At 43.0% G+C, this 18,692-nt stretch overlaps 1 protein-coding gene across 7 annotated transcripts in view; it reads right to left on the bottom strand.

Annotated features, from left to right (window-relative positions):
- LOC129696527 (putative leucine-rich repeat-containing protein DDB_G0290503) overlaps positions 1 to 18,692 on the bottom strand; it is a 402,087-nt gene that overhangs the window by 203,771 nt on the left and 179,624 nt on the right. For all 7 annotated transcript variants that reach the window (XM_055634522.1, XM_055634523.1, XM_055634521.1 and 4 more), the window contains 2 exons: positions 16,230 to 16,376; positions 14,832 to 14,999 (listed from right to left, as the gene is read on the bottom strand). In XM_055634522.1, coding sequence (XP_055490497.1) covers positions 14,832 to 14,999; positions 16,230 to 16,376 — 315 coding nt within the window. The remainder of the gene's footprint in view (positions 1 to 14,831; positions 15,000 to 16,229; positions 16,377 to 18,692) is intronic.

Raw genomic sequence — 18,692 nt, 5'->3', positions numbered from 1 at the left:
ACCTGGTGAACTCAGTGTGGGAGACACGTAAAATCATGGTTCTTGCACAATCAGTGAACTGAAATGTGATCTGAAAGAGGTATGAGTCTTTTTATGTAAAGCTTGGTGACATTGTTCTTCCTTATCCTTTGCAAAATTCATGTCCATTTTAGATGGATAGTACAAAAATGTTCTCTTTTGTTTCATAGAGAACATCTTCGATGTGACAAAAACTCATGGTCAAATCCATCAACCCAAAATCTGGCAAAGCACTGTAAATTATCAGTAACACCATAATTATATACCTATGCCATCTGTTTCCACAGTCCTCCAATTAGAACACTCTTAGTTCAGACACATAATAACATTGTTTTAATTACAACACATTGCACACTTAAGATACACCAGAAATAGTTCAAGGAAACCACCATAGATAAAGTTGCAATTCTCCTTTTGACTTGCCATGGATCAGACCTTTGTTAACGATTCTTCAAACTTAATGTCAATCGTAATTCTATGGGTAATCATGAAACATAACCAGGAGCTGGACAATGTCCAAGCTTGTGTTGACAAGAGGTTGGTTACATCTGTCTCTTGTAAGTTCAATACAATGACAATCTGCAGTAACAAAACGAGAAACCATCTAATCTTGACCTCAAAAGAACTTAAAACCCCAACAATTCAATGATACTACAAAGTACATATACTATGCCAATTATATTAAGACCATAAAAGCTATTATTTCACCTTCTGAATATTCAAATCATCTTCTCATCTTTATGGTATTTACCCTGAATTTCCAGAATTTCCACAAATATTTCAGTTGGCATTCAAGATCATTCTAATTGAACTACAATGGTCTCTCTGAAAAATCAATATATTCTTTCCAAAGGTTTTTTCAGCGGTGGAACGCCGAGAACTTCTCAGAGTACTTTAGATGTGATCTAACCATCTAAAACTCTAAACCATCTAAAACTCACTTCAGCCCTGCTATATTTCAGTCCTTCGTGATTATTATCTGTGTTTGTCAGTAATATGTTAATGTTCGATGTAAACTGTTGTTTTGGTCTTCAGATACTGTCTATTGGACATTGTCCTATTTGTCCTACACTTTAGGTCCAATGTGGTTGATCACATATGTCATGCCTGGCCATTTGCCATGGTTTTCAAGGGATTCAGGATTTTAATCTTGTATTATAGATGCTAATAATTTCGCCACAAACAGATTTAGGGTAACTGGTCTTCCTTTCCAGGTTTACATCTTCCAAGTTTTGTGCCGTTTTCGTCCAGATGTCCAGTCTGAAGCAGTTCCAACCCACAACGTCACATATTACTTTTTTCCAGAGATGCTGCCTGACCCACTGAGTTACTCCAGCAGTATGTCTATCTTCGGTATAAACCAGCATCTACAGTTCCTTCCTACACGTGCAGTTTATTAATCTAAAGGAATTGTTCCTGGATCAAGGAAATCATAATTAAGATAAGAGTAACATTCTGATCTACATCCTTAAACTCTAGAACAGAAACTATCTAGCCCTAAGAATGCATTATTCTCTAGCATTTTTACTTTTTGCAAAGTTGCTTCTTTGCTTATGTTAATTTCATGGAACTCCTCACTACAATTTGATATTAGTTTCCTTGATCTCTTTGGCATGAGACCCACTTTCTGTATTGAAAATGCTGAAACGAACTGATTTGTCAATATGGCCATCAACTTAATTTCATTTTAAATAACGCTATTGATGGTTTTCGAAGTTGCCCCTCACCGCAGTCTTTTTCCTGTTTAAAAGAACAGTTTCAACTTTGCTATCCCCAGAAATCATCATCTTGATTGGCACATTAGGCTGTTTTTAATAATAACTAGACCAAGTGCAGACCCGTTGGGTCTGTTCCCCCAACGTGCAGTTGCGGGGAGGGGGGGTGCAGCATGCAGAGTCACACACACACACTAACTACCCCCCCCCCCCCACGCACACGCTAACTACCCCCTTGATATTATATTCATATTATTAATTTGCTCCTTTTACCCCATAATGGCCCTATCTACTGACGCATAGCCCCCAACTCGCAGGCGCTTCTAGAGAGGGGGGTGGGTAGAGAGTGAGGGCAGAGAGAGAAGGGGCGGGAGAGGAGGGGGGAGGAAGGGAAGAGGGGTAGGGGAGATGGATAGGGGGGAGAGAGGAGTGAGGGGGAAAGAGTGGGGAGGGGTATGGAGGGGGAAAGGCAGGGGGAGAGGGAGCGAGAAGGGGGAAGGGGCGGGAGATGAGGGGGAGAAAGGGAAAGGAAGGGGGAGGAGGGGGAGGAGAGGACGACTGGGGGGGGAGGAGGGAGTGGAGAGGGAAGGGGGATGGGCAGTGGATGGGGGAGGAAGAGGACGGACCTGAACTTGGTGAGCGGGCGGCTCGGACGGGGCCTACTGCGAACAGGCAGCGACCCTCGGCAGCTCTCGCGTGACGATTCCCCGTGTCCCAGCGATCAACGGAGGAATTGAGCCATTCAGAATTCAGAAGCAAGCCGGTGGCCTCTGGTGACTGGCTGCAACCTGCTGTGACCTCCGGTGACCTCCCGATCTGCAGAGCATTTTGAGAACTGGAGGGTTGTAGTGGGCGGGCGGGCATGGGAGTCCAGCTGCGGGAGGCGTGGCGCGAGTGTACTTGGGCTGGGCGCGGGGCTTTAGTCCACAACGGTGGGGGGGCGGGGCCTGGAGGCAGGTGGGCCTCGATTGGTGGTAATGTGGGCATTGTTACGTCAGCAGCTCAAGCGGCGATTATATTTTTTAAAAAGTGAGTTTTGTGATCAATTTTATTCAAAATTGGGGAAATAATTGACCAAGGAGTGGATTTCTGAACTCATAAGATAAATCTCTAATGAAATTGTAAAAATCTCTGCGTTTTTGCGTCTGGTTTTCGAGGAGATACGTTGCAAAGGCAAAATGCCGTAGACACACACACACACACGCACACACACACACACACACAACCTTGTGCGTGTGATATCTAATCAACTCGTACTATAAAAAAGAACTAAAGTGCTGGAGTGACTCAGTAGGTCAGACAGCATCCCTGGAGAACATGGATAGGTGATGTTTCGGATCAGGACCCTGCTTCAGTCTGACGAGGGTCCTGACCCGAAAGGTCAACTATCCACGTTCTCCAAGGATGCTGCCTACCCATTGAGTTACACCAGCAATTTGTGTATTTGCTATTGTAAACCAGTATCTCCAGTTCCTTGTTTCTACAAATTATACTGTACAACCAAGCCATACGCAAGTAGAATAGGTAGTGCAAAGAAAAAAAATACTGGAACTTCAAAACATAGTATCGCATCACTATTGCATTGCAGCCACAGAGAAATGCACCAAGAAAATCATGAGGCTCACAGTTTCTGTGAACTGTACAACTAAAAGTATGATATCATGAAACTCTCATTGTCTCTAAGCAAGTAATGTAACTTACACTTGAGGACTTAGGAATTGTTGTGCCTGTGTATTAGAAGGTTTTTACTGAAGGTTTTACCTTTGCGTGGCGACTCTTGCAAACTTGTACTGTATGCAAACAAAGATTCTCACTGCACCAAGTACACGTGACAATAAAGTATCAACGAATCATTGCTAGAAGGGAATTTCACTGTGCCTAGGTACGTGTAAAAATTCAGTACAATTGATATAGATTACTGTACGTATGGATCATGCATGATTATCTGAAATCACTTCCGGAGCATTGCTATCATGGTTCACCTAATTTGGCTTCCTATTAGCAATAAATATAGGACTGTCAAATACATATAGATCAACAGAAAGTATTCACACAGTTTCTTTCAGGTGTTTAGGCAAATAGATTGGGAGATGGGGGTACTTTGAGGGGCTTCCGGTCCCTCAATCCTTATCTTTCAGTGAAATAGAATGGAAAGTTAAGGACGAGCTCACGATCGATGAAACAATGAGAACTAGATGTAGAGCAAAGAGCAAAAAAGACTGAAAATGGAGAAAGTGGTCTATGTGTTTGTGATTAAAAGTGATGAGCATGAAATATGGAAGATGTGAAAAGAAAATAGAAAATTCTGGAAATCTGTGTAGAAATTGAACATATGAGTTGGTGGTCTTTCATCAGAACCAGGAAAAGTCAGAGAACAAACATGTTTTAAGTTGGCAAGAAGGGGAAGAGGTGAGCAAATGCAATATTTGAGATCGGGTGGAAACCAGAATAATTTAAAGGTGTAAATGGTGACTGTGTCGGAGTGGCGATTATTTTTTTAAATTGCTGGCTATTTGTTTGGAAGAGATGCAAGCAGAAGGTGATCAATTAGGTCAGAAGAGATGATGGAAAACAACAAACTTTCAGTTTCAAAGCACTGTAGTTACTTAAAATTGGAAATAAAAGGGAATGCTAAGGAGAGAAAAAATGAGATAACATTACAGGTAGATGACCTTTCATCAGAAGTGTTCAATACTGTTACAAACTGGAAAGGCTGGTCATCTGAAATTAGTAATTACTGAGAGCAACAATATGTCTAGTGTGATAATGAGATGCTATTCTTTAAACTTCCGTTGTAGGAGGCAAAAAAATCAAGCAAGAATCAAAATAACTGGCAGTTGTTGCTCAGGGTCAATTTTCTGACCAGAAGGGAGGTGACTTGCAAAGCAGTCATCTAACCCAGTGATTTCCAACCTGGGGCCCATGGCAAATATCAGGGGGGCCACAGAAAAATTTTGGGATTTAGGGGGCCACTGGCTCAATGAGCTACCACCCTGTTGCCTCCTAAATTTCAGTTCTAATTAATTTAAATCTATGTAGTTGAAATATTTTTAATGTATGATTATAAATGATTGTTTTATTGAACCCACAAAATATTTTTTGATGGTTACACAAAAAAGCTGGAGAAACTCAGCGGGTGCAGCAGCATCTATGGAGCGAAGGAATGTTTCGGGCTGAAACCCTTCTTGATGTTTGTAGAATAGAATAAAATAGAATATATGTGCAATTAATAGACACTGATATTTTTATGGAAGGTATTATAATATTGAAGTACTTTTCTACCGCTAATAATGTCAGGAGGGGCCAAGAAAAATTAAAAGATCCCAAGGGGGCGAGCTAAAAAAGGTTGTGTAGATGGCTAGTGCATGTGCCTTTAACATAGTGACCTCACCACCCCTAACCACTCCCCTTATTAGGTGTATAATTGCATGCTCCCACCCTTGGCTCGCTCTCTCTAGCTCCGGTGACAGACCACGTACAGCTAGAGCAGTAATGTTGTGAACAGTTAATAAAACTATAGTTAAGACAATGTGTTGTTGAGACTTCTTTACATGGTGTCACAGCTGTGACTCCGCGCCTCCTGTTTGCCGGTTTTCTTTTATTTTTCTGCCCCAGTACCCTTACCCTGATTCCTTCACTCGTGCCATGGCCAACTCTTGCCGCAAGCCCGACGCGCTTGTCTTTGACGAGGACATTGCCCATCGCTGGGATGTCTTCCGACGTGATTTTCAGCATTATGTCACTATCGCCCACCCTGCTGCCACTGCTGAGACGCGAGCCTCTCTACTCCTCAACTTGGCCGGTCCCGACGCCCTGGAACGGTCCGAGTCATTTGTGTATGCTGCTGGTGAAGATGCCCGTGACCCGGTATGTCTCATTGCTAAGTTCACTGCCTTGTGTGACGTTCCCACCAACTGTATACTGGAGCGTTTCAAAATGTTTAGCCGACGGCAAAACCCTGACGAGTCGGTGAATAACTATATCGCCGCTTTGAGGCACCTGGCTCGGCGTTGCCGCCTGGATGCCCTGACCCCCGAACAGGTGACCCGTGACATCCTTGTATACGGCCTCCGTGATGCTAAACTGAGAGCAGAACTTCTCAGGAAGCCTGAACTGTCTCTGGAGGAGGCTCTGCACGCCTCACGCATGGCTGAGGCTGTCGCCTCTACCTTGCCGCCCGATGACCATGCTGTCAACTTTGCCTCTGCCGCCGGCCGGCAGCGGGACGTTGCCCCGCGGCGGCAACAGATTCCACCCCCACCCAAGTCCGGCGTCGCTCGCCGCTGCCCCAACTGCAACTTTGCCACCCATCAGTTCAATGTGTGCCCTGCCCTGGGGAAAACTTGCAATTTCTGCAGAAAGCTGAACCATTTTTCTGCAGCCTGCCGAGCCCGCGGGAATCCAGCCCCCCCTTTTCGGAGAGTGCAGGTCAACCTTGCTCAAACGGATAGCGTGCCTGGCTCCGAGCACCTGCCTGATGATCTCACCCTTTCTGATACCAGTTCCTCCCAAGGGGAGGCCAGCGTGTTTTCGCTTCTGGACTCTCATGCTTTGGTTGCAAACCCCTCAGTCCGTGTGACCGTCAATGGTACGACCTTCTCAGCGAAGATTGATACTGGTGCTTTTACGAATGTTATGTCAACAAGCCTGTTTCGTCAGATAAGGTCTGGTGAGAAAGTGTCTGCTGCCCACTCCCGCCTGCATGCCTATGGGGGAGCCGTCCTCGTTCCCGTGGGAAAGACAACCCTGCACTGCAAAGTCCTGGAGGCCTCTCGGCCCCTCACTTTCTACCTGCTAGACTCCGACAACGTAACCCTGCTGGGCGCCCGAGCGTGCCAGGACCTCGGTTTAGTCTCCTTTCACCGTGACATCCACCAGGTGCGGACCCTCATGGACCCCCTGCGCGAATACCCTGACCGCTTCGATGACAGGCTGGGCAAGCTGCCCAGCTGCTACAAGATTGCTGTCGACTCCAGCATAGAGCCTGTGATCCGCCCGCCACACCGCGTCTCCTTCGCCATGAAGGACAAGGTGAAGTCTGCGTTACTGAACATGGTCTCCATGGGCATCCTGAAAGAGGTGAGCGAGCCCACCCGGTGGGTCTCCACCATGGTGGTGGCGGCGAAGAAGGACAAATCTGAGATTCGCATTTGTATTAACCCCAAGGACCTGAACCTGGCCATCAAGCGCCCGCACTACCCGATGCGCACAGTAGAGGACGTCGCCGCACAGGTCGGCCCGGCCACTGTTTTTTCGGTCCTCGATGCCAAGAGCTCTTTCTGGCAGATACCGTTAGATGAACGATCCTCTTACCTGACGACCTTCAGCACGCCTTTCGGACGGTTTCGATTTTTGCGCATGCCATTCGGCATCAACTCTGCCAGCGAGGTGTTCCAACGGACCATGGAGCAGCTGTTCGCTGGTCTGCCGTGTGCCATAATAATCGACGACATCCTTGTTCACCAGCGCCGAGTTCCAGCGTTTCGCTTCTCAATGGAACTTCAAACATTTTACCAGCAGCCCTGAGTACCCACAAAGCAACGGCCTGGCGGAACGTGCTGTCCGCAGTGCTAAGGGTTTGCTGGAGCACTGTCGGCTGTCCAAGTCGGACTTTCACCTGGCCCTCCTCAATCTCCGCAACATCTCCCGCGACCCTGCCCTGGGCTCGCCGGCTCAGCGCCTGATGGCTCGCAAGACTCGCCCCCCTCTCCCTGTTGCCCAACAGTCCCTTACTCCCACTGTTCTCCCGCCCGCTACTGTCCAGGAGCGTATTGCCGCAAAACACGACGTGCAGAAGCGCTCCCACGACCACTCCTGCCGCCCCCTGCCGCGTCTGTTTCCCGGCCAAATCGTCCGGATGCAGACTGCCTCTGGCCACTCCAAACTCGCCACGGTGGTCGGCGATGCCGGTTCACCCCGGTCTTACTTGGTTGACCACGACGGCGTCATCTATCGCCGCTCCCGCCAGCATCTGCTGCTCGTTAACGAGCCCCCACCTCCGCCTGCTGCTCCCTTCTCCCCTCCCTTGTCCGATACAACTCCTGCCGTTCCGCGGATGCCCCGATCCCTGCCTTCTCCGTTGCTTCAGCCGCCTTCTCCGCCTCCCAGCCCTCGTTCTCCCTCCACCCCGCCGGCGGCTGTGTCCTTGCCCGCTCAACTGTCTTCGCCTGCCGCTTCTCCCCCTGTTTCCCCGGTTCGCTCGCCTGCCCCGGCTCCGCCCGCTCTTGTTCCTGCAGGGGGAGGAGGTGGCGAGCATCGCACCCGGTCTGGCAGGCTGGTTAAGCCGCCTGTCCGGTATGGGGATTTCGTTTAGCTCTGTAATCGTTGTATGCCTGCTTGTAGCGCATGAGACATGGTCGTTCAGTCACCATTATATTGCTTTGTTCTAAGAGGAAGGATGTAGATGGCTAGTGCATGTGCCTTTAACATAGTGACCTCACCACCCCTAACCACTCCCCTTATTAGGTGTATAATTGCATGCTCCCACCCTTGGCTCGCTCTCTCTAGCTCCGGTGACAGACCACGTACAGCTAGAGCAGTAATGTTGTGAACAGTTAATAAAACTATAGTTAAGACAATGTGTTGTTGAGACTTCTTTACAGGTTGGGAACCACTGATCTAAACCTGTGTTTGATTTATCCAATGCAAAGGGAACCAGGTTATAATCATTGGATGTAGTAAGCTAAGTTATAAATACTTAGTGAATCACTTCTTCACCTGGAAGTATCATTTGCGTCCCAGGATGGTGGAGAGAGCAAGTGTTGCCTCCCCTGCAATTAAATGGAAGGGGGGGGGGAGGGGGGGGAAGGTTGCCTGGAAGCACAAGAATGAATGAAAATCACAATGGATGAAAATTAAAATGTTTTGAGAAGATAAATTCATAGATGACATAATGGGAGCAAGGGGTAGAGTAGCATGAGTGATGAAGACGGGAATTGACAAGAGGGTCAATGTTGGTCATATTTTCCCAAAACAAAATGGAACAAAAGTCAGTTTGGGTGTTTAGGCAGATTGTTCTACTAGCACTCATAATATGACTTAATACAACCATCATAGTCTTGATAGTTTGTCCAAAAACATGTAGCCATTGTTTAAATACTATTTTTTAAACTTTGGGATCCTTACAATTGAAAGGAAATAAAACAAGTTTGATCCTAAAATGAAATTTAGGCAGCTTTTAAGGAATATAATGCTACTGACATGCTATTTTACAGCCTGTAGTTTGCAGAGTATGAAGAGCAAAAACGTCAATGCTCACCCTTGGTACCGTACTGCAAATTCATATGTAAAAACAGACATTTGGAAATTGTCATTAGCATTTTGCAATCAGAATTTACAGATTTTGAACCAGCTCAGCTTTTTTTCACTGATGTCATCTTCAATGCTTTTACATCTAAGACCAAAGTGCTAACTTATTACAACCACTAACCTAAAATTTATTCAATTGTACTTTCGTAACAATATGATTTACAGCATTGATGCAAAGAATATTGATCCATAGAAATACAAATAAAGTGATATTCAAAAAGTACTGATGACAAGAAATATATTTGGTTATGACTCCTTTGAGAACGCATCTTTGCAGAGCCCCCATGTTGAGGATTATCGTAGAGGATGATTTGTTACCTATCCTCCCTGATTGTGGTCTGTTGGTCAGAACTTCACGGTGGTCACGGTGACACAGCGGTAGAGTTGCTGCCTTACAGCGAATGCAGTGCCGGAGACCTGGGTTCGATCCCGACTATGGGTGCTGCCTGTATGGAGTTTGTACGTTCTCCCCATAACCCGAGTGGGTTCTCTCCGAGATTTTCGGTTTTCTCCCACACTCCTAAGACGTATAGGTTTGTAGGTTAATTGGCGTGGTAAATGTAAAAATTGTCCCTAGTGGGTGTAGGATAGTGTTAATGTGCGGGGATCGCTGGTCGGCGTGGGCCGAAGAGCCTGTTTCCGTACTGTATCTCTAAACTAAACATCAAGAAACCAGCTGCAGGGATGAGTGCTGACTCCAAGGCCCATGAATTTAGAGATGAGCTTAGATGGGATAATAGTATTGAAAACAGAGCTGTAGTCTACAAATGGAAGTCTGACATGGGTCTCTCACTTATCAAGGTGTTCCAAGGATGAGTATAAGGCCAGCGAGATGGCATCAGCCGTGGACCATTTGTGGGGGTAGGTGAACTGCAGTGGGTCAAGGTTGCTTGGTAGACTGGATTTAATGGTTTCCATAACCTGCCTCAGAAAGCACTTCATGATGTTGGATGTCAAGGCCACTGGAAGGCAGTCATTAAGGCATGAGATCTTCCTTCAGCAGTGGTCTCCTTTAAGGGCCTGTCCCACTTTCATGACCTAATTCACAACCTTTTATACTCATGGATATTTTTCATGAGGCTAGAAAAATGCCCCGACCTACTTAATGCCACGAGTACCTACGACTAGCATCACGATCTACCTATGAATTACCTACGACCTCCTACGACCTCGTGACGGTGATGCTGCGAGTATGGCCGTCTTGGTCTTGGTGAGACCACACCTGGAGTATTGCGTACAGTTTTGGTCTCCTAATCTGAGGAAGGACATTCTTGCCATAGAGGGAGTACAGAGAAGGTTCACCAGACTGATTCCTGGGATGTCAGGACTTTCATATGAAGAAAGACTGGATAGACTCGGCTTGTACTCGCTAGAATTTAGAAGATTGAGGGGGGATCTTATAGAAACTTACAAAATTCTTAAGGGGTTGGACAGGCTAGATGCAGGAAGATTGTTCCCGATGTTGGGGAAGTCCAGACAAGGGGTCACAGTTTAAGGATAATGGGTCTTTAAGACTGAGATGAGAACATTTTTACACAGAGTGGTGAATCTCTGGAATTCTCTGCCACAGAATGTAGTTGAGGCCAGTGCATTGGCTATATTTAAGAGGGAGTTAGAAGTGGCCCTTGTGGCTAAAGGGATCAGGGGGTATGGAGAGAAGGCAGGTACAGGATACTGAGTTGGATGATCAGCCATTATCATATTGAATGGTGTGCTGTCTCGATGGGCCGAATGGCCTACTCCTGCACATATTTTCTATGATTATATGTATATGTTTCTATGTCAAGGGCAAACTCAGCAGAGGTTGTGAATTAGGTCGTGAAAGTGGGACAGGCCCTTTACGCAAGTAGGTACACAAAATTTAAGATTGTCTAGAATTGAGCTAAACGGGGCTAGATCTCACATTTCACAAAAACATTACAAGGCATTCCAGGTCTTAAACTCTTCCACCTCATACAGTAAAATGTGATGTACAACAGCTCACTGAAGCAGCAGTCTGTTGGAATGCCACCTGAATGTATTAACTCATGATTGAAGAAATCAAGGGGTTAGCCTTCTTTGGGTCTTTGACCAACTACAATCAGAGATTATGAAAGGCAATATTTTTGTTTTATTCAGATGCTCATGATCTTATGCACTTTTATAAGATCGCCCTTCATCCTCCTGTGCTTCAAGGAATTAAGTCCTAGTCTGCACAACCTCCCCCTATAGCTCAGGGTCTCAAGTCCTGGCAACATGCTCGTAAATTTTCTCTGAACCGTTTCCAACTTAATAACATCTTTCTTATAATAGGCTGACCAAAACTGGTCAAATATGGCCTCACCATTGTCTTGTATAACTGTAACCTGACCTCCCAACTTATACACTCAATACACTGACTGATGATATAATGACATAATGACAGCGTATAATCACCCAACACTTTTGCCACCTCCAACGGGATCCCATTACTGGCCACATCTTCCCATCTCCACCCCTTTCTGCTTTCCGCAGAGACTGTTCTCTCCGCAAATCCCTGGTCAACTCATCCCTTCCCACCCAAACCACCCCCTCCCCAGGTACTTTCCCCTGCAACCACAGGAGATGCAACACCTGTCCCTTTGCCTCCCCCCTCGACACCATCCAAGGATCCCGGCAGTCTATTCAGGTGAGGCAGAGGTTCACTTGCACCTCCTCCAACCTCATCTACTGTATCCGCTGTTCCTCGTGTCAACTTCTGTACATCAGTGAGACCAAGCGCAGGCTCGGCGATCATTTCACTAAACACCTCCGCTCAATCCACCTTAACTTACCTGATCTCCCGGTTGCTCAGCACTTTAACTCCCCCTCCCATTCCCAAACTGATTTTTCTGTCCTGGGCCTCCTCCATTATCAGTGTATGGCCCAGTGTAAATTAGCTTACACCCCAGCAGTATGAACATTGACTTATCTAACCTCAAATACCCCTTGCTTTCCCTCTCTCTCCATTCCCTCACTCTTTCCCAGTTCTCCCACCAGTTTTACATTTTATCTTTGTCCCGCCCACTCCCCTGACATCAGTCTGAAGAAGGGTCTCAATCTGAAACGTCGCCCATTCCTTCCCTCCAGAGATGCTGCCTGTCCCACTGAGTTACTCCAGAATTTTGTGTCTACAGTGACTGATGACGGCCAATGTGCAGAAAACCTTCTTGACCACCCTATCTGCCTGCGACATCACTTTCAAGGAACTATGTATCTGCACTCGTAACACCCTCTGCCCTACAACGCTCTCCAGGGACCTGCCATTCATCATGTAGGTCCTGCCCTGGTTAGACTTCCCAAAGTGTCACACTTTATACTTTTCTGAATTAAACTCCATCAACCATTCCTCAGCCCACCTGTTCAAGCGATCAAGATACTGATCCAATTTTTGACAACAATTTTCAATATATAATACCACCAACTTTAGTGTCATTTGCAATCTTACTAATCATGTCTTATACATTCTCATCTGAATGAAACCCCATACTTAATGAGTATATCCTTCACCTCACTACAACCATTTATTTGGGACTTTCTTATTTTGCACGATAAGAACTAAGAAAACATTATGTATCCGCACGGCATACTGGCACCTCTAAAAAGTTAAAAAATAAATTTAAAAATGTTTACAATTTTAACTATTGCAAAAAAATGACTGAAGTTTAAAAAATAAAATGCATTAATTAAATAGGCGGTCAGACTCTTAAACAGCTTAAAGATTGACAATCTGCCACAGGCACCAACAGCAAGAAACAGTATGTGTACTGGCACCTTTTTATCTATAAGCAAATGCATCGTCAACATGTAGTAATAATCTGCCACTGAAGGAGTAGCTTCATCTGAGGCCATGGGTCACAGATTTTCATAACTTTCATTTTGAAACATTCCAAGAGCTTTATGGGGCTGTCCCACTGTTCGAGCTAATTCAAGAGTTTCCCCTGATTCGAACTTAGAGAATTACGGTAATTGCCGCTCGTAGGTACTCGGGACTCTCGTGGACATTTGTCAACATGTTGAAAAATCTTCACGAGTCTTCCCGAGCTTACCGCGTTTCCTGAGTATCTGCCGTAAGCGTTACGAGCCACTAAGAGACGTCCCGAGCTCCGACGTACCTGCTCCGTACATTCTACGTGTTTACGAGTTTTGTTTTTTTTAATTCGGGACGGTTGAATTAGCTCGTACAGTGGTACAGCCTCTTTACAAGCACAAAATACATCACGATATGTGTTATTTTTGAAGTATGAATACATTTTTTAATTTCTGGTCTGATATTTTCAATTCATAAAAATGATTAATCAGAATTTACCAGAAGCTAAGGAAACAAATTTCCAGCAGGTCTGCTGACTTAGTAGTGCTACCACATTCTGACAAATTGGGAACAATGCATTTTTCAGACCACTCAGAACTTGGGAAAGGTATATCGAGGTACAGTCCAGGTTTTGCAGAGATTGTGGTGTAAAGTAATGACAATAATGAAACATAAAATATAAATTGAAACTATTAAAGTCGATTTTAAACATTTTTAAATAAGGCTCTTTATTAAATGTGTCTCTCAGAGCCTGAAATATTTAGTAAATTTTGACAGCTGACTAAGTCAGAGATATGATTAGGCTAACTATCAAATGTTATTTCGGATGTTTGCAGAGATATTGCAGGGCGGCATGGTGGTGTAGCAGTAGAGCTACTGCCTTACAGCGCCAGAAACCCGAGTTCGATCCTGACTACGGGTGCTTCTCTGTACAGAGTTTATATGTTCTCCCCGTGACCCGAGTGGGTTTTCATCAAGATCTTCAGTTTTCTCTCACACTTCGAAATGTACAGAGTTGTGGGTTCATTGGCTTCGTATAAAATGTAAAATTGTCCCCAGTGTGTAGGGTGGTGTTAATGTGCGGGGATCGCTGGTCGGTGCGGACTCGATGGGTCGAAGGGCCTGTTTCCGCACTGTCTCTAAACTAAACTACGTATATCTTTGAAGATAGACACAAAATGCTGGTGACTCAGCGGGACAGGCAGCATCTCTAGAGAGAAGGAACGGGTGACGTTTCGGGTCAAGACCCTTCTTCAGTCTGAAGAAGGTTCTCAAGCCGAAACGTCACCCATTCCTTGAGACTGAAGAAGGGTCTTGACCCAAAACATCATTCATTCCTTCTCTCCAGAGATGCTGTCTGTCCTGCTGAGTTACTCCAGCATTTTGTGTCTATCTTCGATTCAAACAAGCATCTGCAGTTCCTTCCTACATATACATTCATCCAGTCTCTCTGCAAAATGGCATATGTGTCTAAAGGCCCTGGCAATGATTGATGAACGCTGTAAGAGATCAGCAGAAAATAGGAGCCATTCCCAACTCTTGAACCTTTAGTCATTCTTGTCCAGAAGGAATAATGCAGGAAGTTTGGATCAGAAAATGTTTTGAGTTCCTTTTAAGACAACAGAATACAATGCCTATTCTAGCATTGTAAACTTTACCAAAAATGTGATGGAAATACCATTTGTGTTTACTTTACAGGTTCTGTCGAAGATATAGCAGAGTAACAACAGCTGGTCTGGTGAGATTCTCGATCAAGCAGATTAATGATAGTTAACACTTCTAAATTGGATAGGAAATTGTGTGTTTAATTATGTGTAATTAAAAGTTAACAATGGCATAAGATGGTAGATAAGAGTATCAGAAAATGTCATTGTTGGAAACTAAGGTTTGTTGTCAGGAAAAAAAACACATGCTACATTCTATTTTAACATTGATATAGATATAAATAATGTAATATAAATAATTATTAAATATCATAATACCTTGCAAAGGGCATCTTTCAATTTCTGCATCCATGAATTACTTTCTTGCTGCATCTCATGAATAATCTGCTTCTTCTGGTTAATGGTCCTATTGTCCAATTTTTGTGCTGAATGTAATGAAGATAATTCCATTCCCAAATGTTTAATCGTTCCTTCACACTCAGCCACCTGTATGAAGAAAAATAATAGCCAGCTTTCACCATAAAAATCATTTACAAGCTAACATGGATATCAAACAGCGGCAAAAAAAATGGCATTCTTGCAGGCAATATATCATGAACTTTGTCAAAAATCACAAATAAAAAGGGAAAGATGAAAATATACACTGAAGTTCAAATCATTCTGCTGATTTAGGCCCTGATTTACGGCATCATTTTTAATCCATAATTAGTTTTAGCTGAACATATATACTTCCGATCAGTCTGAAGAAGGGTCTCGACCCGAAATGTTGCCCATTCCTTCTCTCCAGAGATGCTGCCTCACCCGCTGAATTACTCCACCATTTTGTGTCTATATATACTTATTATATATTACATTTCTAAAGGGGTTTCATTTTTGGAAAGCAGTGTATATACGTATGAATAGACTGGAACAAATGTACATTGTTCTCAATGTGAGCATGTGAATTGGTTATAGCACTAAACTGCCAACCTGGAGGTCAAAAGTTCAATTTCCATCACAGCAAATTTCAAAATAAGATAGCAAAGTTATTTTTCCCGTAGGATCATCAAAAATAAAGACCTTTTTAATAACTATCAGATTATTTTTGTTACTGCAATCTAAATATACTCAGGGCTGCACATTACAGTATTACATAGAGTAAAATATTGCACAAGTGTGTAAAGAGAGGTGCTCGTTTATCAATTTCAATAGTGAAAGGAACAGCTGTGCTATTCAGAGACAGTGGTGTCTAATTACTGCAGGGAGGCTACACAGAAACATATTTTTCAAGACAGCTTTTTTTCTGCTTTCTTTGATAACTTTTAATTGGTTCTCTAGCTCCTGATTGAAATTATCTTAAAACTAATGAGCTCTGCTCTCGAAAATTTGTCCGGAATATAGTGGAGGGGTGGGGGCACTTCACTTGACAGAAAATCGGTGTTCAACCTGTGTCTCAGAAGTAAATCTAGACAATAAATTAAAACATTTGAAACAATTCCACCTTCATCATCACTGACTATTAAAATTCCATTAAAGTCACTTCCATTGACAAGAATCGAAAGATCCCTCTTTATAAAATCTAAATTTAAGAAATATATTTTCCAAATAGTTTTTTTTCTGAACCCATTAGTTTCAAATAATTGCCATTATAGTATGTACTTGCAAACGCACTTATTAATAAAGAGCAGTTTCATAACTAAGTTATAATCCCTGTATTCAAAAACATTATTGTTTTACCCCAGTAGCCATTTCTTTTTCAGCAATCATGGCAGTTTGAAGATCCTGTTCCAGAGACTGAATCATCTGTTGTTGATTTTCAACTACATTAACTGCAGTCAAATACTTCTGATGCAGTTGTTTTAGCAACTTTTCTTGATGCTGGATCTAAAATAAATTTCAAAGAGCTGTTTAATTACAAGTGCTACATGTAGCAAATCACATCAGCTCAAAACGGCAAAATGCAAAAATCTAATTCAGCTCGATCACTGAACGGAATTAATAGTTCAGGGCGAATGGCTTACTAAGCATAAATACCTGCATGGACTTTTTGGAATGACCAACTGTATACAGGGTCTCCCTGGGTTACAGAAGAAATTAGATTTTATGCATAATTCGCCCAGGAATATTTAGAGCATTTTCCAAGACGGGAAGGTTACACAAGTGCAAATATCTTCTGGGGGTATGAAATAGCAGCTAGTTAATTGAAAGAGCAACCAGTCTTAACATGGTGTTCAAGAAGGAACTTCTTTCAATTACCCTTCTCCAGTCTTAACAAAACCCTTCTCCAGTCTTAACAAGCAGGTTACATGTAAACCTCCCCGCAATAATCCTACAAATAGATTGTCTTCAAAAACTTAAGTGCTATGGGAAGAATTTGATAAGGCAAATCACTCCCATTGACACCTTTAAAATACCTCATCTAACAAGGTAATATCTATTTATACTTTAAAGCCTTCAAAACTAGCCATTGGATATGGGACATTCTACACTTGTACATAATAACCACACGGGAAGACAATAAATAAATGTTTGCGCTAATCGAACCTCATTGGGATTGTTCATTTCTGATTTAAGGGAAAAAAAAAAATGGTTAACAAACTGTACTCGGGAACCTTGTGTTACTCTGGGCTGCCTTGTATTCTATCATATTTTACATTGCTTTAGTGTTCTAAGTAACACAAATTATGTTTTTCAAGAGAATACCTAAGTAGTTCAACTGCTCTCTTTCAAATGAAGTCATATAATTTCAATTAAACAAATAATTGACATGAGGCTTTTGAAAAGGTAGAAGCAGCATAGTTTTGGTCTTAACAGTAAAACGTTGAATAAAAATCTAATTGCCCCTATGCCACCGCCTATATTTAGACTGAACTGTAGAATTCCAGAGCTTACATCAGCTTGAACTAATATTTTGGTATGCAACTTGCCCCATATCAACGAAAGCAACACAGTTTTCTTTGGGGTATTTTTCATGTTAGTTGGGGAAAAAATCACATTGAAACCAGCCCATCCCATAAAATTGGCAACACGCCAAGTCAAATTAATAGGCAAGGGAAAATTCTGCCAATTACGCTCATTTATAGACATCTGAGAAGGCTCTATTTTTGGGGGCTCAAGGGCAATAAATGAAGAGCTTAAATGGCTTTTCGAATTCACTGACAACTATACACAAATGTAACACAATCCGTTCTATTTTTAACAATGTTTTCTATGGCTGAAAATTAGTTCACTCTGATGTACTGTTATGTTTTGTGATAAAAACCATTTCTCAACATATAGTAAGTGTATAGTATAGATATATAGATATATAGATATATATATATAAAGAGACCACTCCTGCAGGAAGCAAAAAATATTCAACGACACAGCCAAGTAATGCATCGTAGATATGCAAAGACTTTGAGCATCAGCAACTTCTGAGGTTGTGATGATTTCTTTCATTCAATGAATGCGAGTCACCAGCCGCAGCAATAATTATTGTCCATCCTTAATTACACTTAACATTAGTGACAGGATTCACAAACAAGGCAGACCGCTGTTGGGTTGCACAGTGGTTCAGCGGTAGAGCTGCTGCCTTACAGCACTGGAGTTTGATCTTGACTTGGGGCGCTGTCTGCACAGAGTTTGCATGTTGTTCCTGTTAACTTAACTGTATCCACAAAGAATCAGCTTTCTTGTAATTAACATATTTCTGAAGCCCATCTTTTTTTTCCCTTCCTATCTCTTCTGAAAGTGGCACAACGAAGAATATTAGGAAAAAATTGCTCTTTTGCCGATAGCACAAAATTAATTCAAAGAAAACTGGCAGCCTGTTTTAAATTGTGCCCAATTATATTTTCTACTGACTTCAATAGAAAGGAATATCAGACATTATGTATAAGAGACTGCTGATACTTTATGAACCCTGCAAACACTATTAAAAAGTCCCAATTCCATCTTCAATTAAATTACAAGTCCTACCTCAGCAAAAAAAGTCGTATAATAGCTGTGATGTTGAACACTTCTTCGATAATTAAAGCTGCTATCTCTTTAAAAAATGCTTTTCAACAGTTTGTACATTCACATGCATGCCAGTCTTACTTGCCTCTAACTTTCTGGCAACATATTTCTTTCTAAGTAATCTTTATATTTAGTTATTTTGTACACTATCCCAAACTATGGTGAAAATTACTTAGAAGAGTCACTTGTTAGTTGAATATA

The sequence above is a fragment of the Leucoraja erinacea genome, chromosome 4 (genome assembly GCF_028641065.1).
Source record: "Leucoraja erinacea ecotype New England chromosome 4, Leri_hhj_1, whole genome shotgun sequence".
NCBI classification, from domain to species: domain Eukaryota; kingdom Metazoa; phylum Chordata; class Chondrichthyes; order Rajiformes; family Rajidae; genus Leucoraja; species Leucoraja erinaceus.
This window is presented reverse-complemented; position numbering and strand designations above follow the sequence as displayed.